Below are 19,411 nucleotides of genomic sequence, written 5' to 3'. Positions count from 1 at the left end.
AGCTTTTAAGGAATCTTAAAACTTTTGGGGCATTTTGAGCCATCACACACACACACACACACACACACACACACACACACACACAACTTCTTTCCTCTCTCTGGGCCAGTTCCCAAGGGAAACAGAATTCCAAAGGATGTTGACTCAGATTCTTTGGCAAGAGGGCTGGCAGTGACAGGTAAGAGCAGAATTCTTGCCCCTGCCTAGGTGCACCACCCTGGCGGGTTCCCAGAATTCTTGCATTCCAAGACTCTTAGCTCCAGCTTGGGACTGCATACTCGGCTGACCCAACCTAAATTGTGCTCTCATTTCTTCCCACCTGCTGGCCCCGCCCCCTTTGTTTTCCATCCCCTCCCATCTCCTTTCTTTTCCCCATCATCACAGTCTGTCTCAAGTCATATCCATTTCTTATGTGTCACTGTCTGCAGGAAATGGCCCAGTTAGTTCAAGAATGATTAGAAATATTTCTGAAATCTTTGTTTTCCTTTAGTGGGGATGTAGCTCAGTGGGAGAGTGTTCACCTAGCATTCATGAAGTCCAGGGCTTAATCTTAGCACTGAAAAGAGAAAGAAAATGGAGCAAGGAAAAGAGAAAGGGGAACAGACTAGGCTGAGCAGATCCAAATCACTTCCTAAAGTTCACCAACCGGAAGACCTGCAATGATGGGAGTTACAATGGTTTGGGGTCACATACACTTGAGAGCAGAAGTTTTCAAGTTATGGAGTGTTTTCCCACTTCGGAGGCTAGTTAGACATACAGGTACCGTGGTCCCTGAGTTTTAAGACAAAAGCCTCTGCATCTGTGTATTTAGCAAGCTCAGAGACCACCAAAGATTGAAAGCCCATGTCATATCTGCTCAGGTCAAGGAAGGCTAAACAGTTGCTTTGGTAACCTTGACTTACACATGATTAGTTCCTGTTTTTCTAAGCTCTTCTGACCCATACTATAACTCTCTTTTTCTTCCTGCTCAAACAAATTATCTTGGTTCAAGTGTTAGACATTCCAGATTGTTGGGGTTTGGGTTGGCCTCTGAGGGTCAATATTGTAAATTGCAGGTTTTGGGCAAGAGCAAGAATAAATAACATCTTGTTTCCATCCCTGATATTATAACCAGTTGAAAGATTTATGCAGGATTCAACAGATGGAGATCAAAATATTGCCTTTATCATTAACTAAGAACACAGCTCCAAATCTGCAGGAATGTGGATTTACCAGCATCTTGTCCACAAGAGGCCGAACTAAGGCTTAGCCACCAAGTTACTTAGCACATCTAGTCACCTGCAGTCCCCTTAAGCCAGGACAGAGCAGATGGGAGAGCAAGAGGGCAGAAGAAAGGTTGAGGAACAGAGGAGCGTGGGAAAGAGGAGGAAGGACAATTGAACCCATGATCCTTCTGCCTCCCAAGAGCAAACATGAAAGGCATGTGCCACTAAGATTTTTAAATTTAAAAAAAAATAATTTTGAATCTGGTGATCTTCTATTAAATAATCTAATGCTACTGATAAATCTAATGTAATCCTTTTTTAACTTTCAAAATTATATTTATTGGTCTGGGAATGGTGGTAGATGCCTTTGATTCTAGCACTTGGGAGGCAGAGGCATGTAGATTTCTGTGCGTTTGAGACAGCCTGGTTTATATAGTGAATCCCAGGCCAGTCGGGACCACGTAGTGAGACCTTGTCTCAAAGAACAACTTCCAGAAGTTGGTTCTCTCCTTCTACCATGTGGTCGGCAAATTTGATGACAAGCTCCTTTATTTGCTAACCTAGCTCACTGGCTCCTAACATAATTCTTTTCATATTTTTCAGCATACAATCTAAATCAGTAACTTAGTGAGAAGTTCCAAATAACTTGCAATTTAGGAAACTAGAATAGAATACAGCATATAACCTGAGATTATATAAGAAGGTACTTGAGGCATGTAATATAACTTCATCTTCCCATCCAGGTTAGTTTTTCAATTACTTGAAGAGACAATCACGTTTAAAGCACTATAATCCCATTTGCTTCTGGATTGAGATTTCAAGTTGGTGGGTAATACAGATGGCTAAGTCAAAGAGAAGATACACTGGATAAAAAAACAACAGGTTTGCTGAACTCCAGAACTGGAGTCAGGCAGGAGGCCAGACATTTGATCTTTGCAAACAGTTCCTTGCGTGACTGGGGATCTTTTAACATTTTTAAAATTTTATTTTTATTATCTGTATGACTGTTTTGCATGTAAGCACACTTGCGTTATGCAATACCCATGGAGCCTAGAAGAGGGCATTGAATCCCCTGGAACTGGTGTTACATCTGTTAGCCACCATGTGGGTGCTGGGAACCTGTAAGAGCAACCAGTGCTCCTAACCAGTCAGCCATCTCTCCGGCTTCTATTTTTTTTTTTAACAAATTTTATTTATTTATTTATTTATTTATTTATTTATTTATTTATTTTTGTTTTTGTTTTTGTTTTTTTTTTGAGACAGGGTGTCCCTGTAGCCCCAGCTGGCCTGGAACACATTATGTAGACCAGGCTAGCCTTGATCTCATAGAGATCTGCCTGCCTCTTGAATACTAGAGCTAAAGGTGTGTGCCACCACACCTGGTGGATATCTGCATTTTTAAAAATCCCTTTAAAGGAAAATTTCCATGAGTATAGCTGAGGCTGAGGACTGCTCATCTGCCCCATATTTTTTTTTTTTTTTTTTTTTTTTGGTCTTTTTGAGACAGGGTCTCCCTGTAGCCCCAGCTGTCCCAGAACTCATTATGTAGACCAGGCTGGCCTTGAACTCACAGAGATCCACCTGCCTCTGCCTCCCGAGTGCTGGGATTAAAGGCATGTGCCACCATGCCCGGCTTATTATTTTTATTTTATGTATATGCATGTGTTGCCTGCATGTAGGTAAGTGCACCCGTGTTGTGCAGTGCTCAGGGAGGTCAGAAGAGGCTGTCAGATCCCCTGGGACTGGAGTTACAGACAGTTGTTAGCTGCCATGTGGGTGCTGGGATTTGAACCGTGGTCTTCTACAAGAACAACCAGTGTTCTTAACCGCTGAGCCATCTCTCCAGCTCGTGTTTTGTTTTGTTTTGAGACAGGGTCTCCCTGTAGCTTCAGCTGGCCTGGAGGCCTTTAACTCACAGAGATCAGCCTGCCTCTGCTTCCTGAGTGCTGGGATCAAAGGCGTGCACACCAGCTTCCAGCTTTATTTTTAACTTTTAAATTTTCAAGGCAGGGTCTCACCAGTTGTCCAGGGTGAACTTAACCTTTTTTTTTTTTTTTTTTTTTTTTTTTGGTGTTTTTGAGACAGGGTCTCCCTGTAGCCCCAGCTGGCCTGGAACTCACTATGTAGACCAGGCTGGACTTGAACTCAGAGATCCGTCTGCCTCTCTATCCTCTTATCTCTACTTCCTGAATTCCGGGATTATAAGTATGCCTTCCAATACTATTCTTTTTCATTTTGTATATGTTTAAAACTTTCTGTAATAAAATATTTAAATATTAAAATCACAAAGGTAATACAAGGGCCACAAAACAGTCCTGACAATCCAAATTTCCTTACAAATTCCAGTTGCTTAAATACACAGAGTCTCCTTACCCATACACAATTGTATACGTGACCGTAGTAGCTAGTCTTGATTGTCAACTTGACTAAATGAAGAACAACCTAGGAAATTAAAGGACATCTTTGGGTATGTCTGTGAGAACATTTCATGGGGCTCTGACTTAATGAATGGTTTAACTCACTGATGGATTCAAAGAGTGAATAGATTATTGGGACATGAAGTGTGGAAGTTGGAGCTTGGTTGAAGGAAGTAGGTTGCTGATGACTCCTCCTTGGGAGTTATTTCTGGCTCTTTCCTGTTATAGCCCTACTTTGCTTCCTTTCCACCATAATGTGAGCTACTGTTTCCATTACCTGTCCATTATGAACAGCTTCTTCTTCTACAGGAGTTCACCACCATGATGCTGTGCCAGGTACATGGGGCCAAACAACCATGGACTGAATCCTGTAAAACCATGAGCCAAAAATTATTGTCCTTTTTAAGTTGTTTCCATCAGATATTTTGATCACACCTATGCAAAAATAACTAACACAATAATGAAGTAAATCAAACCCACCTAGTAACACGATTGTCTAGTTGAGTTTGAGACCCTACCATATACACATATAATGGCTGTATTTAAGAATCTCTATAGCTCAGTCTCTAATTGTTATCTGAAACAGGGGACAGTCTTGTGAACCATGTCTTAATTTGTAGAAGAGTGGAAGGATGAAGAAATCGGAGTAATTATTATCATGGGTGGCTTCTACAATGTTCATCTCATGCTGGCAATGGCTTCAGATAAAGGCTAGTGCTCTTCTCAATGGGTCTGGTAATTATGTCTCTCTCTTCCCTTCAGGCCTGGAGGGGTATAAAGGATGAGTACTTTGTATAGTTAAGCCTTGAGCATACAGATACAACTTGCACTTCTCTTAATAAACCACGCAACACCTTTGTGAATCTTTTCTGGAATGTATCCTAATTTGGGCATGTCATCCGTTTTCTGCTGGGGCCTAACAAATTTGTCAGCTTTAAGCTAGACATTACTGTTTATGTTGGATTAAACTTATTTTTCATTTTTTTAAAAAATATTTTTTATTTACTATTTTTATTTTATGTGTATGAGTATATTGCCTGCATATAGGTAAATGCACTCATGTCGTGCAATGCCCACGAAGGACAGAAGAAGCTGTTGGATCCCCTGGAACTGGAGTTACGGGCAGTTGTTAGTGGTCATGTGGGTGCTGGAATTCGAACTCAGGTCTTCTGCAAGAACAACCAGTGTTCTTAACCACTAAGCCATCTCCCCAGCCCTATTTTTCATTTTTAATTACATTCATTATGTTATTCAAAAGAGATTTTATTTTACTACATAAGAAATAACTATCTCCTTGGGGGTAGTTGTTCATAAAATTATTATACAAGTTTTTATTAAATACCTATAAGATATAATTTCAGCTAGCACTGGTTGAGTACTTACTATATGCCAAATGCTTTGCTGAACATTATATTTTATTTGGTCAATCCAATCTATGAAATAAGGAACATCATTATTATCTGCCTTTTACACAGAATAAAGTGAGACTCAAAATATTACACAATTAAATTACCCCAAATAACCTAGTGAAGAAATGGAAAAGTCAAGATTCAAATTTAGGCAGATGGAGTCTCAGAATCCACTCATAAACCTCTCTTCTTTACTATGTCTCTAACATTATGTTTGGCTCCTAGGGGCTTTTCAGATGAAAAATGAGACAGTTCTGTATGTAGTAAGCCCAAGATTTTAAGAATAGACATAAGGTCAGGCATGGTGGCACATATTTTTAACCCCAGCACTCTGGAGGCAAAGGCAGGCAGATCTCTATGAGATGAATCAAGACTGGTGTACATGGTAAGTTCCAGCCTGTGGGGGGGAAAAAAAAAAAAGAGTAGAAGAGTAGACAAGAGTAGACATAAGCGTAAAAATAATTTGATTTGAAGTAAAAGTAGTAATTTTTGTATTAGACTTGGAAACATGAAAAATCTCACATCACAACCCAAAATTTTGAATTTTTTAAATGTTCTTTTCTTGAATTATAATTTGAATCATTTTAATTCTCTCATTTCAGCTAGGATTAGATTTCATTGTTAACAAAACACAATCAAAGTTATAGTGGCCTTGGGGCTGGAGAGATGGTTTAGTGGTTAAGGGCACTGTCTGCTCATACTGAGGATCTGGTTTCGAGTCCCAGCACCCACATGGCAGCTAACAACTGTCTGTAAATCCAGTTCCAGGGGATCTGACGCCTTCCTCTCACCTCTGTGGGCACCACATGGACACTGGTGCACTTACAAACATGCAGACAATACACTCATACACATAAAAAATAAAACATTAAAAAAATTATCGTGGTCTCAATAAGATGGAAGTTTACTTCTCTCTTTCATTAACTAATTAATTTGGTGTTTTGCAATAGAGTCTCATGTAGCCCAGACTGGCCTTGAGCTTTCAGCAATTCTCCTGTCTCAAACCTTCCAAGATGCCAGGATCACAGGCTTGTATCACTCACCTGCCACTTTTTAGTGAAAATTTGCTTTCGAATATCTAGGCTTGTGACCCTGTTTCCCAAAGTCATCGAAAATTCAAACTCCTGCCTAAGGACTGTTCCATCATTTCCAAGCCAAGTACTCATTCTGGTTATACAATTTTGTTTTTCACTTTTATTACCATGAATCTGCAACTGCTTTTATGTATGCTAACTTAAGTTATTTGCTAGTATATTGAGTTTGTGTTCTTAGAATGTCTCTTTGTTATTCCTATGCTAGTTGACCTATTCTACTTGATTTCTACGTGCTGGAATTCCCTTGGTCTGGGGTTTGGAGCCTTTCTTCTGTATATTTACACTTTCTCCCTACGGAGGCTCGACATAACTTTATTATTTATTTTTTTGTGGTGCTGGAGATCATGTTCTACCACTAAGCTACATGCCTAGCTCTCATTCCCATGACTTTATATTCCTATCTAGCCCAACCCCTACTCTCTAAACGCATCTCACTACCAGCCTGCCTCATTTTACATTTCCACTTGAATGTCTCCGAAGAATCCCAAACGGAATTCACTTCCACCCTAATCAAACAACTCTCCAAACCTGCTCTATCAGTCCTTTCACTCTTGTAATGTGATTAGCCGTCAAGCTAGTAAAAAATGGTCTCCCTCTCAACTCCTACATCCAACTGGCCCACTAGACGGTTTGGAGGGCTTCTCTGGATTCTCATTTCAAATAGTCAAATCCTAGACTTCACAATTCAGACTTCTCCTGGAATGTTTCATTCCCTGAGAAAATGTAATTCATTTATCACGGAGTAATCTGGTCTTTCTCTATTATTCTAAAATAGTTTTTGACGTTGTTATTTTAAATAGTACTTGTTGCTAAAAATGGGAGGGTAGCGATTTTATTTTCTGAGCATCTGTGACAATTTAGAGGCCAAGATGCTGTGACAAACCTCGAGACTACAGTTGCTCGCGAGCCCCTCCTTCCTTCTGCAACGCGGACTACTTTTCCGCGCAGACTACAAGTTCCAGAGTGCCCCGCGGGCCGGGAGGGCATGTGGGACGGCGTCTTTAGGACCGGATTGAGGCAAGATGGCGGGCATGCGGTGAGTAGATGTGTAGGTGTCCGCTACCCTCTCCTGTGGAGGAGTCCTTAGAAGCCGGGCAGGGGAAGGCGTCTCCGCAGTCTCGAGGTCTTCCGCCTGTCGTTTCCCTCAGGGCGAGGCACATCCACAGGCTCCGTCTGTCCAGCAGAGGAACCGGCGTGGGGTGCACTTGTCCTGCGGACGTCCTGCTGGAGCCCGTTGACCTTGCGGCTCCCGAGACTCCCTGGGTCGATGCCTTTCCATCCTTCCGTGGGTGGTAGATAGTCCCTGTGCTTCTGTTGCTTAAACTTCAGATCCTCCACGTCCCTCTGCAGCGTCTGTTTTGGGCCCGTTCAGGGGTTCGCCCTCCGGAAGTCTCGGGTGAATAGTTTGATCCTTAGTTGAGTACGGAAGCATCGGGTGGAGCGAACTTGATGTCCCCCCCCCCCTCCAGATGTTTTGATCTTGGACTTGTCAAAATACACTGATTTGTGACCCACTCATCAGTTAAGTAGAGGAAGAGTAAAATAAATGATTTGACTTCTGAGCTTTTGTCTGAAAGCGCATGTTATGAATAGGAAAGTGGGTTGCAAGCACTAAATAGCACACTGCATTAGCAAGTCCCAACGTTCTCACGAATCAGCCTGCATAGTTTAGTCTGGTAAGCTAGAGAGCCTGTGTCTTAAGTCCCTTTCATTGCTATGGGCAGAGAAAGGACAGATAGTCATTGAGACAAATACAGTAATTATATGCCATTGATTTACAACATCTCATGAAGATTATGGTTTTCCTCAGCTTACCACTGAAGAAATGGAAAGTCATTTAGTTAATGACTTGCCTTAAATTTTCCAGTTTGTCACTGAGCAGCTCTTAAGTCTTTGGAAGCAAGTTCTTTAAATTTTCTTCATGATTCAAAAATAAACATGCTTCATATATCTTTAAATATTATATGGCAGTAAAATGAAAAAGAAAAAGACCTGTAAGATGATGACATTAATGTGTTCCTCTAAGTTTTCCATTGGCCAAAGTAGGCCTTGTTTAATATTTCACTTCATTAGAAAGAGTATTTCTATGTGATAAGCTTTGTGAGAGTTAGTACATAGACACACTTAGACACTGATGTTTGATGGGGAGTATGCTCTGCATTATGTGTGATGACTTTCCAAGTAATTGCATGTTTACTGAGAACTCAGTGGAACCAGCTGCATTGAGTGCTGGGAAGTTTGTATTGAAGAAAAATAATTGTGAACATATTTTCTGGGGTTTCTCATATTTTGATGTTATTGCCATTTTTCCTGTTGTTAAATTGTGGGACTCTGCAGTTTCAAAGCTTTGCTTCAAGTGACTGTAGTGCTGGGTAATGGTTCCTGTCTTATTCTTGTAGTGTTTGAGTTTACTTTGGTAGCACTCATTTTCTTTTATCTCTTAAGCAGGAATGAAAGTCCATGTGTGTAGAAGCAGATTTTAGAGGCAGTTTCTCTTCCAAACATCTTTTTCCATATCACTTGATGAAGATCTTGATGCACCATGGTGGTGGCAGCAGTAAAATGGGTGATCTCAAACAGAACTATCTTGAAGCATTTATTTCCAATCCAAAGTAAGTGAGGTTTGTTGTTGTCTTTTGGTTTTTGTTTTGTTTTTGAGGTGAAGTTTTTTTTCAATGTTTAAAAAGGGAATTTTAAACTTTTTCAGATATAAACTATTTAAGCATTTGGTTATTCTGTGTGCTTGTTATTTGCAGTGAAATGTCAATCGAAAGGGGAATGGATAAATGAAGCTACATCCTAACTATGATGCATGCAGCTTTTACCAACAGGGAATGATCACCAAATAGAAAAGAAAGAAAAAACATCAGAGAGCATTGTCTATCATATGATCCTGTTGTGGGTTTAAAAGATGATTCATTTTGTGTGTGTGTGTGTGTGTGTGTGTGTGTGTGTGTGCGCACGTGCGAGCATGTATAAATGCAGAGTAAAAGATCTAGACTCATTAGTTATCTCAGCAAATCTTACAAGTGGGATTTGAGTGAACTGGTAAAGGGTAACTTTCTCTTCATTAGGAATAGTTACTTAGTACATTTTACCCTTATTACTTGTTTTATAGGTTCAAAAATTTGGAAAAAGAAGGCAAATCCATAGTCTCATCTCCCAAGGGACTGATACTTTGGAAGGCTTTTTTCCTGTGGATGTAGCCATTATACAACTAAAATATGGTTTCTTTTCTGAAAATCATTTTCTTGAAGGCCTGTCAACACTTTTGATAGTCAAGCTGTAGATTCATATAAATAAATAGAATGTGAAAGTCCTGTGTCTCAACCAACTGCTTTCACTTTTCCACTGTCTGTGAAGCAGTTTATGGGCAATTTTGGGGCATATGAGGCATGGACAACCTGTTTTTCTCACTAAACTCATGTTTTCAATAGTGTTCAAAAGTTTACAAAATTCCACTTTAAAAAAATTATTAATATTATTAAGTTTTGATTTATTTTGTGAGTGTTATGCCTGCACTTTTGTAAGTGCACCCATGTCGTGCAGTGCCCATGAAGGATAGAAGAAGGCGTTGGATCTCTTGGACTTGGAGTTACAGATGGTTGTTAGCTGCCATGTAGGTGCTGGGAATTGATCCCGGGTCCTCTGCAAGAGCAGCCAGTACTCTTAACCACTGAACCATTTCTCCAGCCCTCTACCTTATTTTTTGAAACAGTTTCTCACCAAACTTAAAGCTTATAGTTTCAGCTAAGCTGGCTGGCCAATGAGATCTGAGGATACACCTGTCTTTGCCCCCCCCCCCCCCAAATGGCCCTTCCCCAACATTTGGGTTTCAGGTGGTGTCTTTATGTGGGTACTGAGAATCCAAACTCAGGTCCTTATACTTATGATGTGACATGCATTTTACCAACTGAACTATCTTACTAGCTCAAAATCTTTTATTTATTTATTTATTATTTATTTTGTGGTATTGGGTTTGAACTCAAGGCCTCACACATGTTAGGCAAATGCTGTACCATTGAGCTCTAGCCCTAGACCTATTTTTTTTTTGTTTTGTTGAGATAGTTTCATTTAGCCCAGGCTGGTCTTGATCTTGCTGTGTAACTGAGGCTGTCCTTAAATACCTGATTCTCCTTCCTTCTCTACTATACTAGCATTTTTAAGACTGCTTCACTCTGTAGCCTAGGCTGGCCTCAAACTGGTGGCAGTCCTGCCTCAGCCTCCCTAATGCTGGAATTACAGGTGTGAGCTGCTGTATCCCCTGCTATTTGTCACTCTCAGTGCCTTATTTCACTTATTTCATGTTAAGACATGATGATCTTCAGTTCCATCCACTTCCTGCAGATGATAAAATTTCATTCTTTATGGCTGAATATAGTTTATATATATCTATCTATATATATATATATATGTATGTATCACATTTTCTTTATTTATTTACCTGCTAATGGCCATCTAGGCTGCTTCCATATCTTTTTTTTTTTTTTTTTGGTCTTTTTGAGACAGGGTCTCCCTGTAGCCCCAGCTGTCCTAGAACTCACTATGTAGACCAGGCTGGCCTTGAACTCACAGAGATCCACCTGCCTCTGCCTCCCGGGTGCTGGGATTAAAGGCATGCACCACCATGCCCGGCTATGTCCATACCTTGACTGTTGGGAATAGTGTAGCAGTAAAGTGAATGCGTAAGGTATCTCGACTTGGATTTCCTGTGAGGACATATCCAGGAGCGGAATGGCACGATCATATTGTAATTATTTAGTTTTAGTTTTCTTTTTTTTTTAATTTTATTTTTTATTTTTATTTTATGCATATGCGTGTATTCCCTTGCATATAGGTAAGTGCACCTGTGTCGTGTAGTGCCCACGGAGGTCAGAAGAGGCTGTTGGATCCCCTGGGACTGGAGTTACGGACAGTTGTTAGCTGCCATGTGGCTGCTGGGATTCGAACCTGGGTCTTCTGCAAGAACAGCCAGTGTGCTTAACCGCTGAGCCATCTCTCCAGCCCGTTTTGTTTTCTTTATTTTCCTTTGTTTTCTAGAGATAGGGTCTCACTATGTGGCCCTGGGGCCCAGGTTGACCAGGGTTATATGTATGAATTACCATGTCAGGCTTTGATAGTTCTGTTTTATATATATTTTTTAATTTTTTAAAAAAATAACATTTTTTTTCTGATTGCCTGGTATGTGTGTAGTGCCCAAGAAGTTTGGAAGAGGACAACAGAGCCACCATGTGGGTGTTGGGAATCGAACCCAGGTTCTCTGGAGGAACAGCAAGTGCTCTTAACCCATGAACCACCCCCCTATTTATTTCTATTTAATTTGTATAAGCATTTTATTTTTTAATTTTTTAAAAAAATAACATTTTTTTTCTGATTGCCTGGTATGTGTGTAGTGCCCAAGAAGTTTGGAAGAGGACAACAGAGCCACCATGTGGGTGTTGGGAATCGAACCCAGGTTCTCTGGAGGAACAGCAAGTGCTCTTAACCCATGAACCACCCCCCTATTTATTTCTATTTAATTTGTATAAGCATTTTGCCTGCAGTATGTAAGTACACTTGTATAATGCCTGTGGAGGCCAAAAGAAGGCGGGGACAGCCCCTGGAACTGGAGTTACAGATGGTTGTTAGCTGCCATGTGGGTGCTGGGAACCAGGTCCTCTGCTGAGCCATCTTTCCAGCCTACCTTTTTTTTTTTTTTTGGAATATTTTCTATTAGTTTTATTTTATGTGTATGTATATGAGGATATTGCCTGCATGTATGTAAATGCACCCATGTTGTACAGTGCCTGTAGAGGTCAGAAGAGGGTGTCAGATTCCCTGCAACTGGAGTTACAGATGGTTGTTAGCTGCCATGTGGGTGCTGAGAACAGAACCCTGGTCCTTGTAAGAGCAGCCAGTGCTCTTGGCTGATGAGCCATCTCTCTAGCCCTTTTAAGATACTTTAATTTTATTTTATGATTACTGTATTTTAATTATGTATGTATGTGTGTGTCTGTGTGGGTTTGTGAATATGAGTGCAGTGCCAGAGTTATAGGCTGCTGTGATCCTGACGTGAGTGCTGAGAATCAAACTCAGGTCCTTTGAAAGAGCAGTATGTGCTCTTAACCACTGAGCCATTTCTCCAGCCCTTATTTGTTTGTATTTATTTATTTTTATGTGTATGAGTTTGCCTACAGGTATGTAGTACAACCATGTAACCATGTCATGCAGTGCCTGCGGAGGCCAAAAGAGGGCATTGGATCCCCTAGAACTGGAGTTATAGATGGTTGTTAGCCACCATGTGGGTGCTAGGAACCAAATCTGGGTCTTTTGCAAGAGCAGCCAGTGATCTTAACTGCTGAGTCATCTCTAACCTCTTTAGTTTTTAAAATTTATTTTCATATTTAAGTTTAAATTTAAATCTCTGTTTTGGGTGTGTGTGTGTGTGTGTGTGTGTGTGTATACACATGTGCCACAGTACATACGTGGAGGTCAGGACAACTTGCAGGAATCAGTTTTTTCCTTATGCCATGTGGTTCCTCCTTGATGGAACTCACATTGTCAAGCTTGGCGGCAAGGACTGAGTGATCTTGCTGGTCCTGTTTTAAGTTTTTTGAGGAACCTTCTAGAAGCATTTTTATTGTTAAGAATTGGTAAAAATACTACCTAGCTTTCCATTTACCCCAAGAGAAACTTGGCTCCAAGGTGATAAGAAGTCAGATCTACTTTTTACATAGTTGATACCTTAGTCAACGTTTGAAAACTACTTTGTCTTTTGTAACTGAACATGCTTCTTTCCTCACTAGATTTATACTGTGTCCCTAGTACAAATTTGGTATCCTTAGTCCCTCTTATGCATGTCAGGCAAATTTTGAATGTTTATTAAGCTGATGGAAATAGACTGGAATTGTTAGAATAGCCAGTTAACAAAGAGCTAATTTAAATCATTCCATTCACTCAGTCATTCTGACACTCTGTGACTAGCTTTTTTTGGTTCTTTTTATTTATTTATTTTTTTTTATATGTATGCATGCATTGCTTGCATGTAGGTAAGTGCACCTGTGTCATGCAGTGCCCGCAGAGGTCAGAAGAGGCTGTCAGATCCCCTGGGATTGGAGTTACGGACAGTTGTTAGCTGCCATGTGGGTGCTGGGATTTGAACCTGGGTCTTCTGCAAGAACAACCAGTGTTCTTAACCACTGAGTCATCTCTCCAGCCCCAGTGAATAGCTTTTTATATCTGGAAGTCCCTTATCTCCATAGCTTCTACTACTGAAGAAAAATATTACTGATATTTTATGTAAAAAGGAAGGACATTAAGATTGAAAGCAGAGCAAAAAACCTATGATTAAGGGAAAAGTACAAGAAGCTACAAGAAAAGGCCTCCCTGTATTCCAGAGGGAACATGAAATATTTCCCCCCCAATACAAAGTCAACATGGGAATATAGAGTTTTATGTTTTTTTTTTTTTTTTTTGGTTTTGGTCTTTTTGAAACAGGGTCTCCCTGTAACCCCAGCTGGCCTGGAACTCACTGTGTAGACCAGGCTGGCCTTGAACTCACAGAGATCTGCCTGCCTCTGCCTCCGAAGTGCTGGGACTACAGGTGTGCGCCACCATGCCTGGCAAGTTTTATGTTTTGTTTTTTTAAGGCCTATTAAGTCATTTGATCTTATAATACCTGGTTTTTGGGGGGAGGGGAGAAAGGACTACAAAGAAGGAATGAGTAATGTGTGTGAGCACTGATCATGGGACAGGTAAAGTAGATGGCTCATCCCCCTTGGTAGCGCTTAGAGGACAGGGAGGCTAAAGACGGACTTCATAGAATACACGTGACTTTGCAGACTGCCTAGTGGCATTTGAACACAGTGTAAATGGTGCTCTATGTTGAGATGTGGCAGTGTGGAGATGGGAAGGTCAGGTCAAGTCAGGCCCCACATGAGGAGCAGGAGATGTGTTTGGACTTTATTTGAACCACACTGAGCCACATCTGAATTATTTCTTTGTATCTAAAGAAATCTTTTATTTGAACATTGAAAGACTTTATAAATTAAAAAAAATTACCATAGCTTATATATTTGTAATACTAAAACAGAAGAAACTGTTTTGAAATAGGAACATTTTAAGAGAAGTTAATTTTGAACAAATTACTTATATTTCATCACTTAACCCTCTTCTGGCCTCTGTAAATTATGCACCTTGGAATGCCCGAATTCTTTCTTCTCTTTCTTGGAAAGGTTGTAATACCAGATTCTTTACTCTTTTGAAACCTCTGGTCTGCTCTACTACTTCTTCTATAAGGAGCATTGTGTTCACCCTTTACCAGCTCTTCTCCCCTCATCCTTGAGGGTACTTGAGACATCACCTTCCCCAGAAAGGCCTTCTTGAACGTGCACATAGCCCATCTGTGCACCTTTCTCCCAGTGCTTACCCAGCCTGATAGCACACACCCTGTGTATTGGAATCTTCTTGTCTACCCCTCTCCCCAGCAGCCCAGACTCATTACTCATGTGAAGGGGCAGGGGCTTGGTCTTTTGTTGAGTCCTGGCCACCAGTACAAACCTGTTTTATAGCAAACAGTAAATACTGGTTGATGAGTAAAAACTATCTTTAAGCTTATGTGAGAGTATATGCTCAGATTAACAAGTCTATTTTGCTATTTGGGGTTTTGCAGATGGAACTTTGTCTTGCATTTGTCGTAAATCTACGCATTCTTCTCTTCCAGATGATTATAACTGGTACGTATTAAAATTCAGTTGAGAATATCAGTCTTAGCTGTATCTGAAATAATTTTATTTTATGCTTGCTTTTCCGATTATTCTTTCTTTAATTTTGTTTTTAAAAATAATTTCCTATTTACATAGTATCTGGGATTATAAACATTTTAAATAAAACCCATTATTGTATTTCAGTGAATATGTAATTTTGTTATAAATGGACTTGCTGTTAGAAATGCTATCTTTTCTTTTTGAAGCAAGCTTTAACTTTTTGTGAAAGTTAATTAGTTTTTATAGTTTGTGTTAGGGTTTATATCTGTTAGTCTAAGTACTTATTTGCCTTTTGTTTGACATTGAATAATCTTAAATTACACTATTGAATTCAGCACCATTTATTTGGTGTTTATTCAATTTAGTTATGATGCTAAGAACTAAGAATAGCAGATGACATTTTTGCTTTTCTCTTCAGCAGATTTGATGTGCAGAAACTGCAACATGTTTTCTCAAGCTATGTGGGTTTTATTGCAGATTTTAATAAGAAAGAAAGAAGAAAGGAAGGAGAGAGAGAGAGAGAAAGGAGAGAGAGAGAGAGAGAAAGAGAGAGAGAGAGAGAGAGAGAGAGAGAAACCCAGAGGGGAGAGAGAGAAGCCCAGGCCAGGTTCAGATTCACTATGTAGCTGAGGCTGACCTTGAACTCCTGATTCTCCTTCCCAGTACTGAGATAATAGGCATGTGCCTCCTTGCATGGGATTTTTTTATACTTAGGATTTTTTTAATACTTTCTTTTTTTATGCTAATTTTAATTGTACATTTATGAGTATTATGATAAGCAGTTAGTGGGGTCAGAGAGATGACTCAGCAGTTCAGAGCACTTGCTGCTCTTGTAGAGGATCCAGTTTCAGTTCCCAGTACCCATACTGCTGTTCACAGCCCTGTGTAATTCTAGTTTACAGAGAATCTTATGACCTCTTCTGGCCTCCTTGGGCACTGCATGCTGCACATGATGCACTTACGTAAATGCAGGCAAAATACTCATACAGATAAAAGAAAAATAATCTTAAACAAAAGGTTAGTTAATGATGAAATTAGATTAGGTTACATTTTTTTGAACCTGAATAGGTTGAGTTATATCAGTGTTTTACATTATGCAAAACTTCATAGACCTGGGATGGAGAGATGACCCAGCAGTTAAGAGCACTGGCTCTTCTTGGAGAGGACCTGGGTTCAATTCCTGGCACTTATATGGCAGCTAACAACCATCCACAGTTTCAGTTTCAGAGGATCAGACACCCTTTTCTGACCTCCATGGGCGTTGCGTGACATGGGTGCATTTTATGTACCTACATGCACTCATACACATAAAATAGAAATAATGAATATTTTTAAAAATTTTATAGAGCAGGGTTGGAGAGATGGCTCAGGGTTAAGAGCACTGACTGCTCTTGCAGAGGGCTGGGGTTCAATTCCCAGCACCCACATGGTGGCTACAAACCATGCCTAACTCCAGTTCCAGGGGAATCCGAACCCCTCTTCTGTCCTCCATGGCATTGCATGACATGGGTTCACTCACATACATGCAAGCAATACACTCATATACATAAAATAATAAATATTTTTTAAAAATTATAGAGCCAGTTGTGATACATGCCTGTAATCCCAGCACTATGAAAATTAAAGCAGGAGGATCATGAGTTCAAGGTCAGCCTGGGCTACTAGTGAGTTAGTCATTTGATAATTGAAATGTTATTACAGATATGTGTGGAATTCAGTCATAAAATCATAGTGAAACAATGCTGTATTTTTTGATAAAATACAATTTATAGTTTAACTCATGGAAGTTAAACTGACATTCTGTGTTGTGGTCTTGAATTGTCCCTTATGTTATGGATACCAGATTTTCTAGTCCAGTAATAGAGTGTCTTCTCTTTAGCAATTTGTGATTAATTAATTTTACCTTTTTAATTTAAATATTTTACTATAGGGCTGGAGAGATGGCTCAGTGGTTAAGAGAACTGACTGGTCTTGCAGAGGACCTGGGTTCGATTCCCAGCACCCACATGGCGGCTACAAACCGTCCTTAATTCCAGTTCCAGGGGAATCAGAAGCCCTCTTCTGACCTCTGCAACATTGCATGACACAGACGTACTCACATACATTCAGGCAATACACTCATACACATAAAATAAAAAAAAATAATAAAATACTAAGAAAAAAAATTTTTTACTATAATAACATGCAAATGTATTCAATATAATTTCTCATTGTGGAATTATAACTTTAAATAGATACACTTAATTACATTTATTTTTCTACTTTGTGTGTGTACATGTGCATACAAGTATGTCATGGCACACACATGGAGGTCAGAGGACAATTCTCTTTCTACCATATGGGTTCCAGAGATCAAACTCAGGTATTATTTTTGGCGGCAAGCCCCTTTACCTGCTGAGCCATGTGGCCAGCCCCAATAGATACATTTTTGAACTTCCAGTTCTTTTATCCTAAGTATAAATTAAAATAGTTCAATAATTATTTCAAATTAGAGACCGATTCAGTGTAAGGATCCTTACTTAATGTTTCAGTTAAGTTAAAAACTTTAGTATTTTTTCTTTTTCTTCTTTGTCAAGAATAGTCTTGCACTTAAAGTAGCATCTTGAAATCTAGGATTCTAGTCTATTGTTTTTGAAATGTTGTAAAGCTTCGTCAGAATACCCTAGCCTATCGAATATCAGCCCTCTGATACTTCTAAATTGGGCTGGACTTCTGTGGAAGATGTGTTGTCATCATCTGTGCCTTCATTAAAATCAACCCTGAAGTATTTGACTCGTCCCCTGTTGTTGTAGGCAGTAGTAGAACCCTCAGGGCTACACTTGCTCCTGAGACTCGCTTTGACGCGAGCCCCTCTGCCATACTGGCAAGTGTAAGCAGAGTGCAAGGCCTCAGTTCTGTGTTTGCCTTTCTCAAAATGAGCTTGCACTAGTGCCAGGTTGGCATGGCTTTCTTACCCTTGCTGCCCTTCCGTAGTGGCCAGAGGCCTAGCTTTTGGTGTGGATTGTGGTTGATTTCTAATTAATCTTCTCAGTAATTGTAATAATTTTCACTGGGCATACCTGCAGTCTCAGCACTAAGAGGCAGAATCAGAAGGATCAAGATTTCAAGGTCACCCTCAGCTACATAGCAAGTTCAAAACCAGCCTGGGATACGTGAGACCCTGACTCAAAAACACGAAACTCATTCTGCTAGGTGAGAGGGTACATGTTTGTTACCCCAGCACTCGTGAGGCAGAGTCAGGAGGGTCGCCATGTAGCCATGTATTTGAGGCCAGTGTGGGCTAGCTACATAGTGAGTTCCATGTCTTACCTGGGCTACAGAGCGAGGTGCTGTCAAAAAAACAACCCAAACCGAAGAGTTTTTGAATACAGTGTAATTGTATCTCCAAAACATTCTTTTTCAGCAAAGTAGAGCTCGCTTTGACATCTGATGGCAGGACAGTAGTGTGCTACCACCCTTCTGTGGATATTCCATATGAACACACGAAAGTATGTATGGCAAGTTTTTCCTTTCTTTGGTTTATGACTTCTTTTGCCATTTTTATTTTACTGTTTTGATTTTTCCCTTACTTTTCATCTTCTTTCCTTAAATATTTCTCAGTATATAAAGGGAACTATTTAAATGTGATTATGACTTTTTTTTTTTTTTTTTTTTTTTTCTCTAAAAAATTTGGAAAAACCCCTATCACTGATGGGAGAGATTTATAATCCCCACTACCTGGGAGCCTGAAGCCAACTTAGTGAAACCTTGTCTAAAGCTTTTTTTTTTTTTTTTTTTTTAAGAGTTGGGAATATAGGTCAATGGTAGAATGCTTATCTAGCATGTGTGAAAGTTTGGGTTGAATTACACTTACAATAAAATCATAAAATATATCTCCTATATATTATGAATAACTTGTATTTTAGAGTACTATTTTATAACTTTCATACTGTTGATTCTGATAATCTTTATTTCTATTTTATTACATTTATTTGGGTCATTTCTCCTTTTCTGTATCCTTCCTTGAAGATCTTAGGCTTACTCTCACATTCTCCAACATCACTATATCTAAAGTATGATTATTTTTCATAGAAACAAGTAAAAAGATTCTGCATGATATATGTATTTTATAAAGTACTAATCTAAAAATACTCTCCTATAATTTAGGATTTTACTTTTGGAAAAATAAAGGTAAAAGCATCATACTAGGAAATAAATGACTTAGAAAAACAAAGTGTTAATAAATAAAAAGGAAAAGAAAATGTAAATGTGAATAAAGTACATTTAGGGCTGGGGAGATGGCTCAGCGGGTAAAGGCACTTGCTGCCAAGTCTGACCAACTGAGATTGATGCCCAGAATCCACATGGTGGAAGGAGAAAGCTGACTCCTACAAGTTGTCCTCTGATCTCCACATGTACACAGTAGTGTGCACACACACGCGTGCACACACGCAACATGTATTTAAAACTGCATGCACTTCCTTTTTTTCTTATAATTTTTAAAAGTTTAGTGTGTGTGTGTGTGTGTGTGTGTGTGTGTATGTGGCACATGATAAGATCAGA

General features: G+C 39.6%; 1 protein-coding gene and 1 pseudogene across 2 annotated transcripts in view; one reads left to right on the top strand and one right to left on the bottom strand.

Moving 5' to 3' along the window:
• The first annotated feature begins 7,047 nt into the window (after positions 1–7,047).
• The window catches only part of Mrpl42 (mitochondrial ribosomal protein L42), a 29,373-nt gene continuing 17,009 nt past the window's right edge, over positions 7,048–19,411 (top strand). The window contains exons 1-4 of one of the 2 annotated variants that reach the window (XM_008823773.3): positions 7,048–7,161; positions 8,574–8,737; positions 14,776–14,839; positions 18,273–18,357. In XM_008823773.3, the coding sequence (XP_008821995.1) occupies positions 8,668–8,737; positions 14,776–14,839; positions 18,273–18,357 (219 nt within the window). In that variant the 5' untranslated portion in view covers positions 7,048–7,161; positions 8,574–8,667. Of the gene's footprint in view, positions 7,162–8,570; positions 8,738–14,775; positions 14,840–18,272; positions 18,358–19,411 lie in introns of both variants that reach the window. The other variant, XM_029559063.1, reaches the window with a different exon arrangement.
• On the bottom strand, positions 17,401–18,121 carry LOC115068578 (annotated as a pseudogene).

This window comes from Nannospalax galili, unplaced genomic scaffold (assembly GCF_000622305.1).
Source record: "Nannospalax galili isolate Female #2095 unplaced genomic scaffold, S.galili_v1.0 scaffold191, whole genome shotgun sequence".
NCBI classification, from domain to species: domain Eukaryota; kingdom Metazoa; phylum Chordata; class Mammalia; order Rodentia; family Spalacidae; genus Nannospalax; species Nannospalax galili.
The sequence above is the reverse complement of the archived record's forward strand: the minus strand, read 5'-3'. Positions and strand labels throughout refer to the sequence as shown.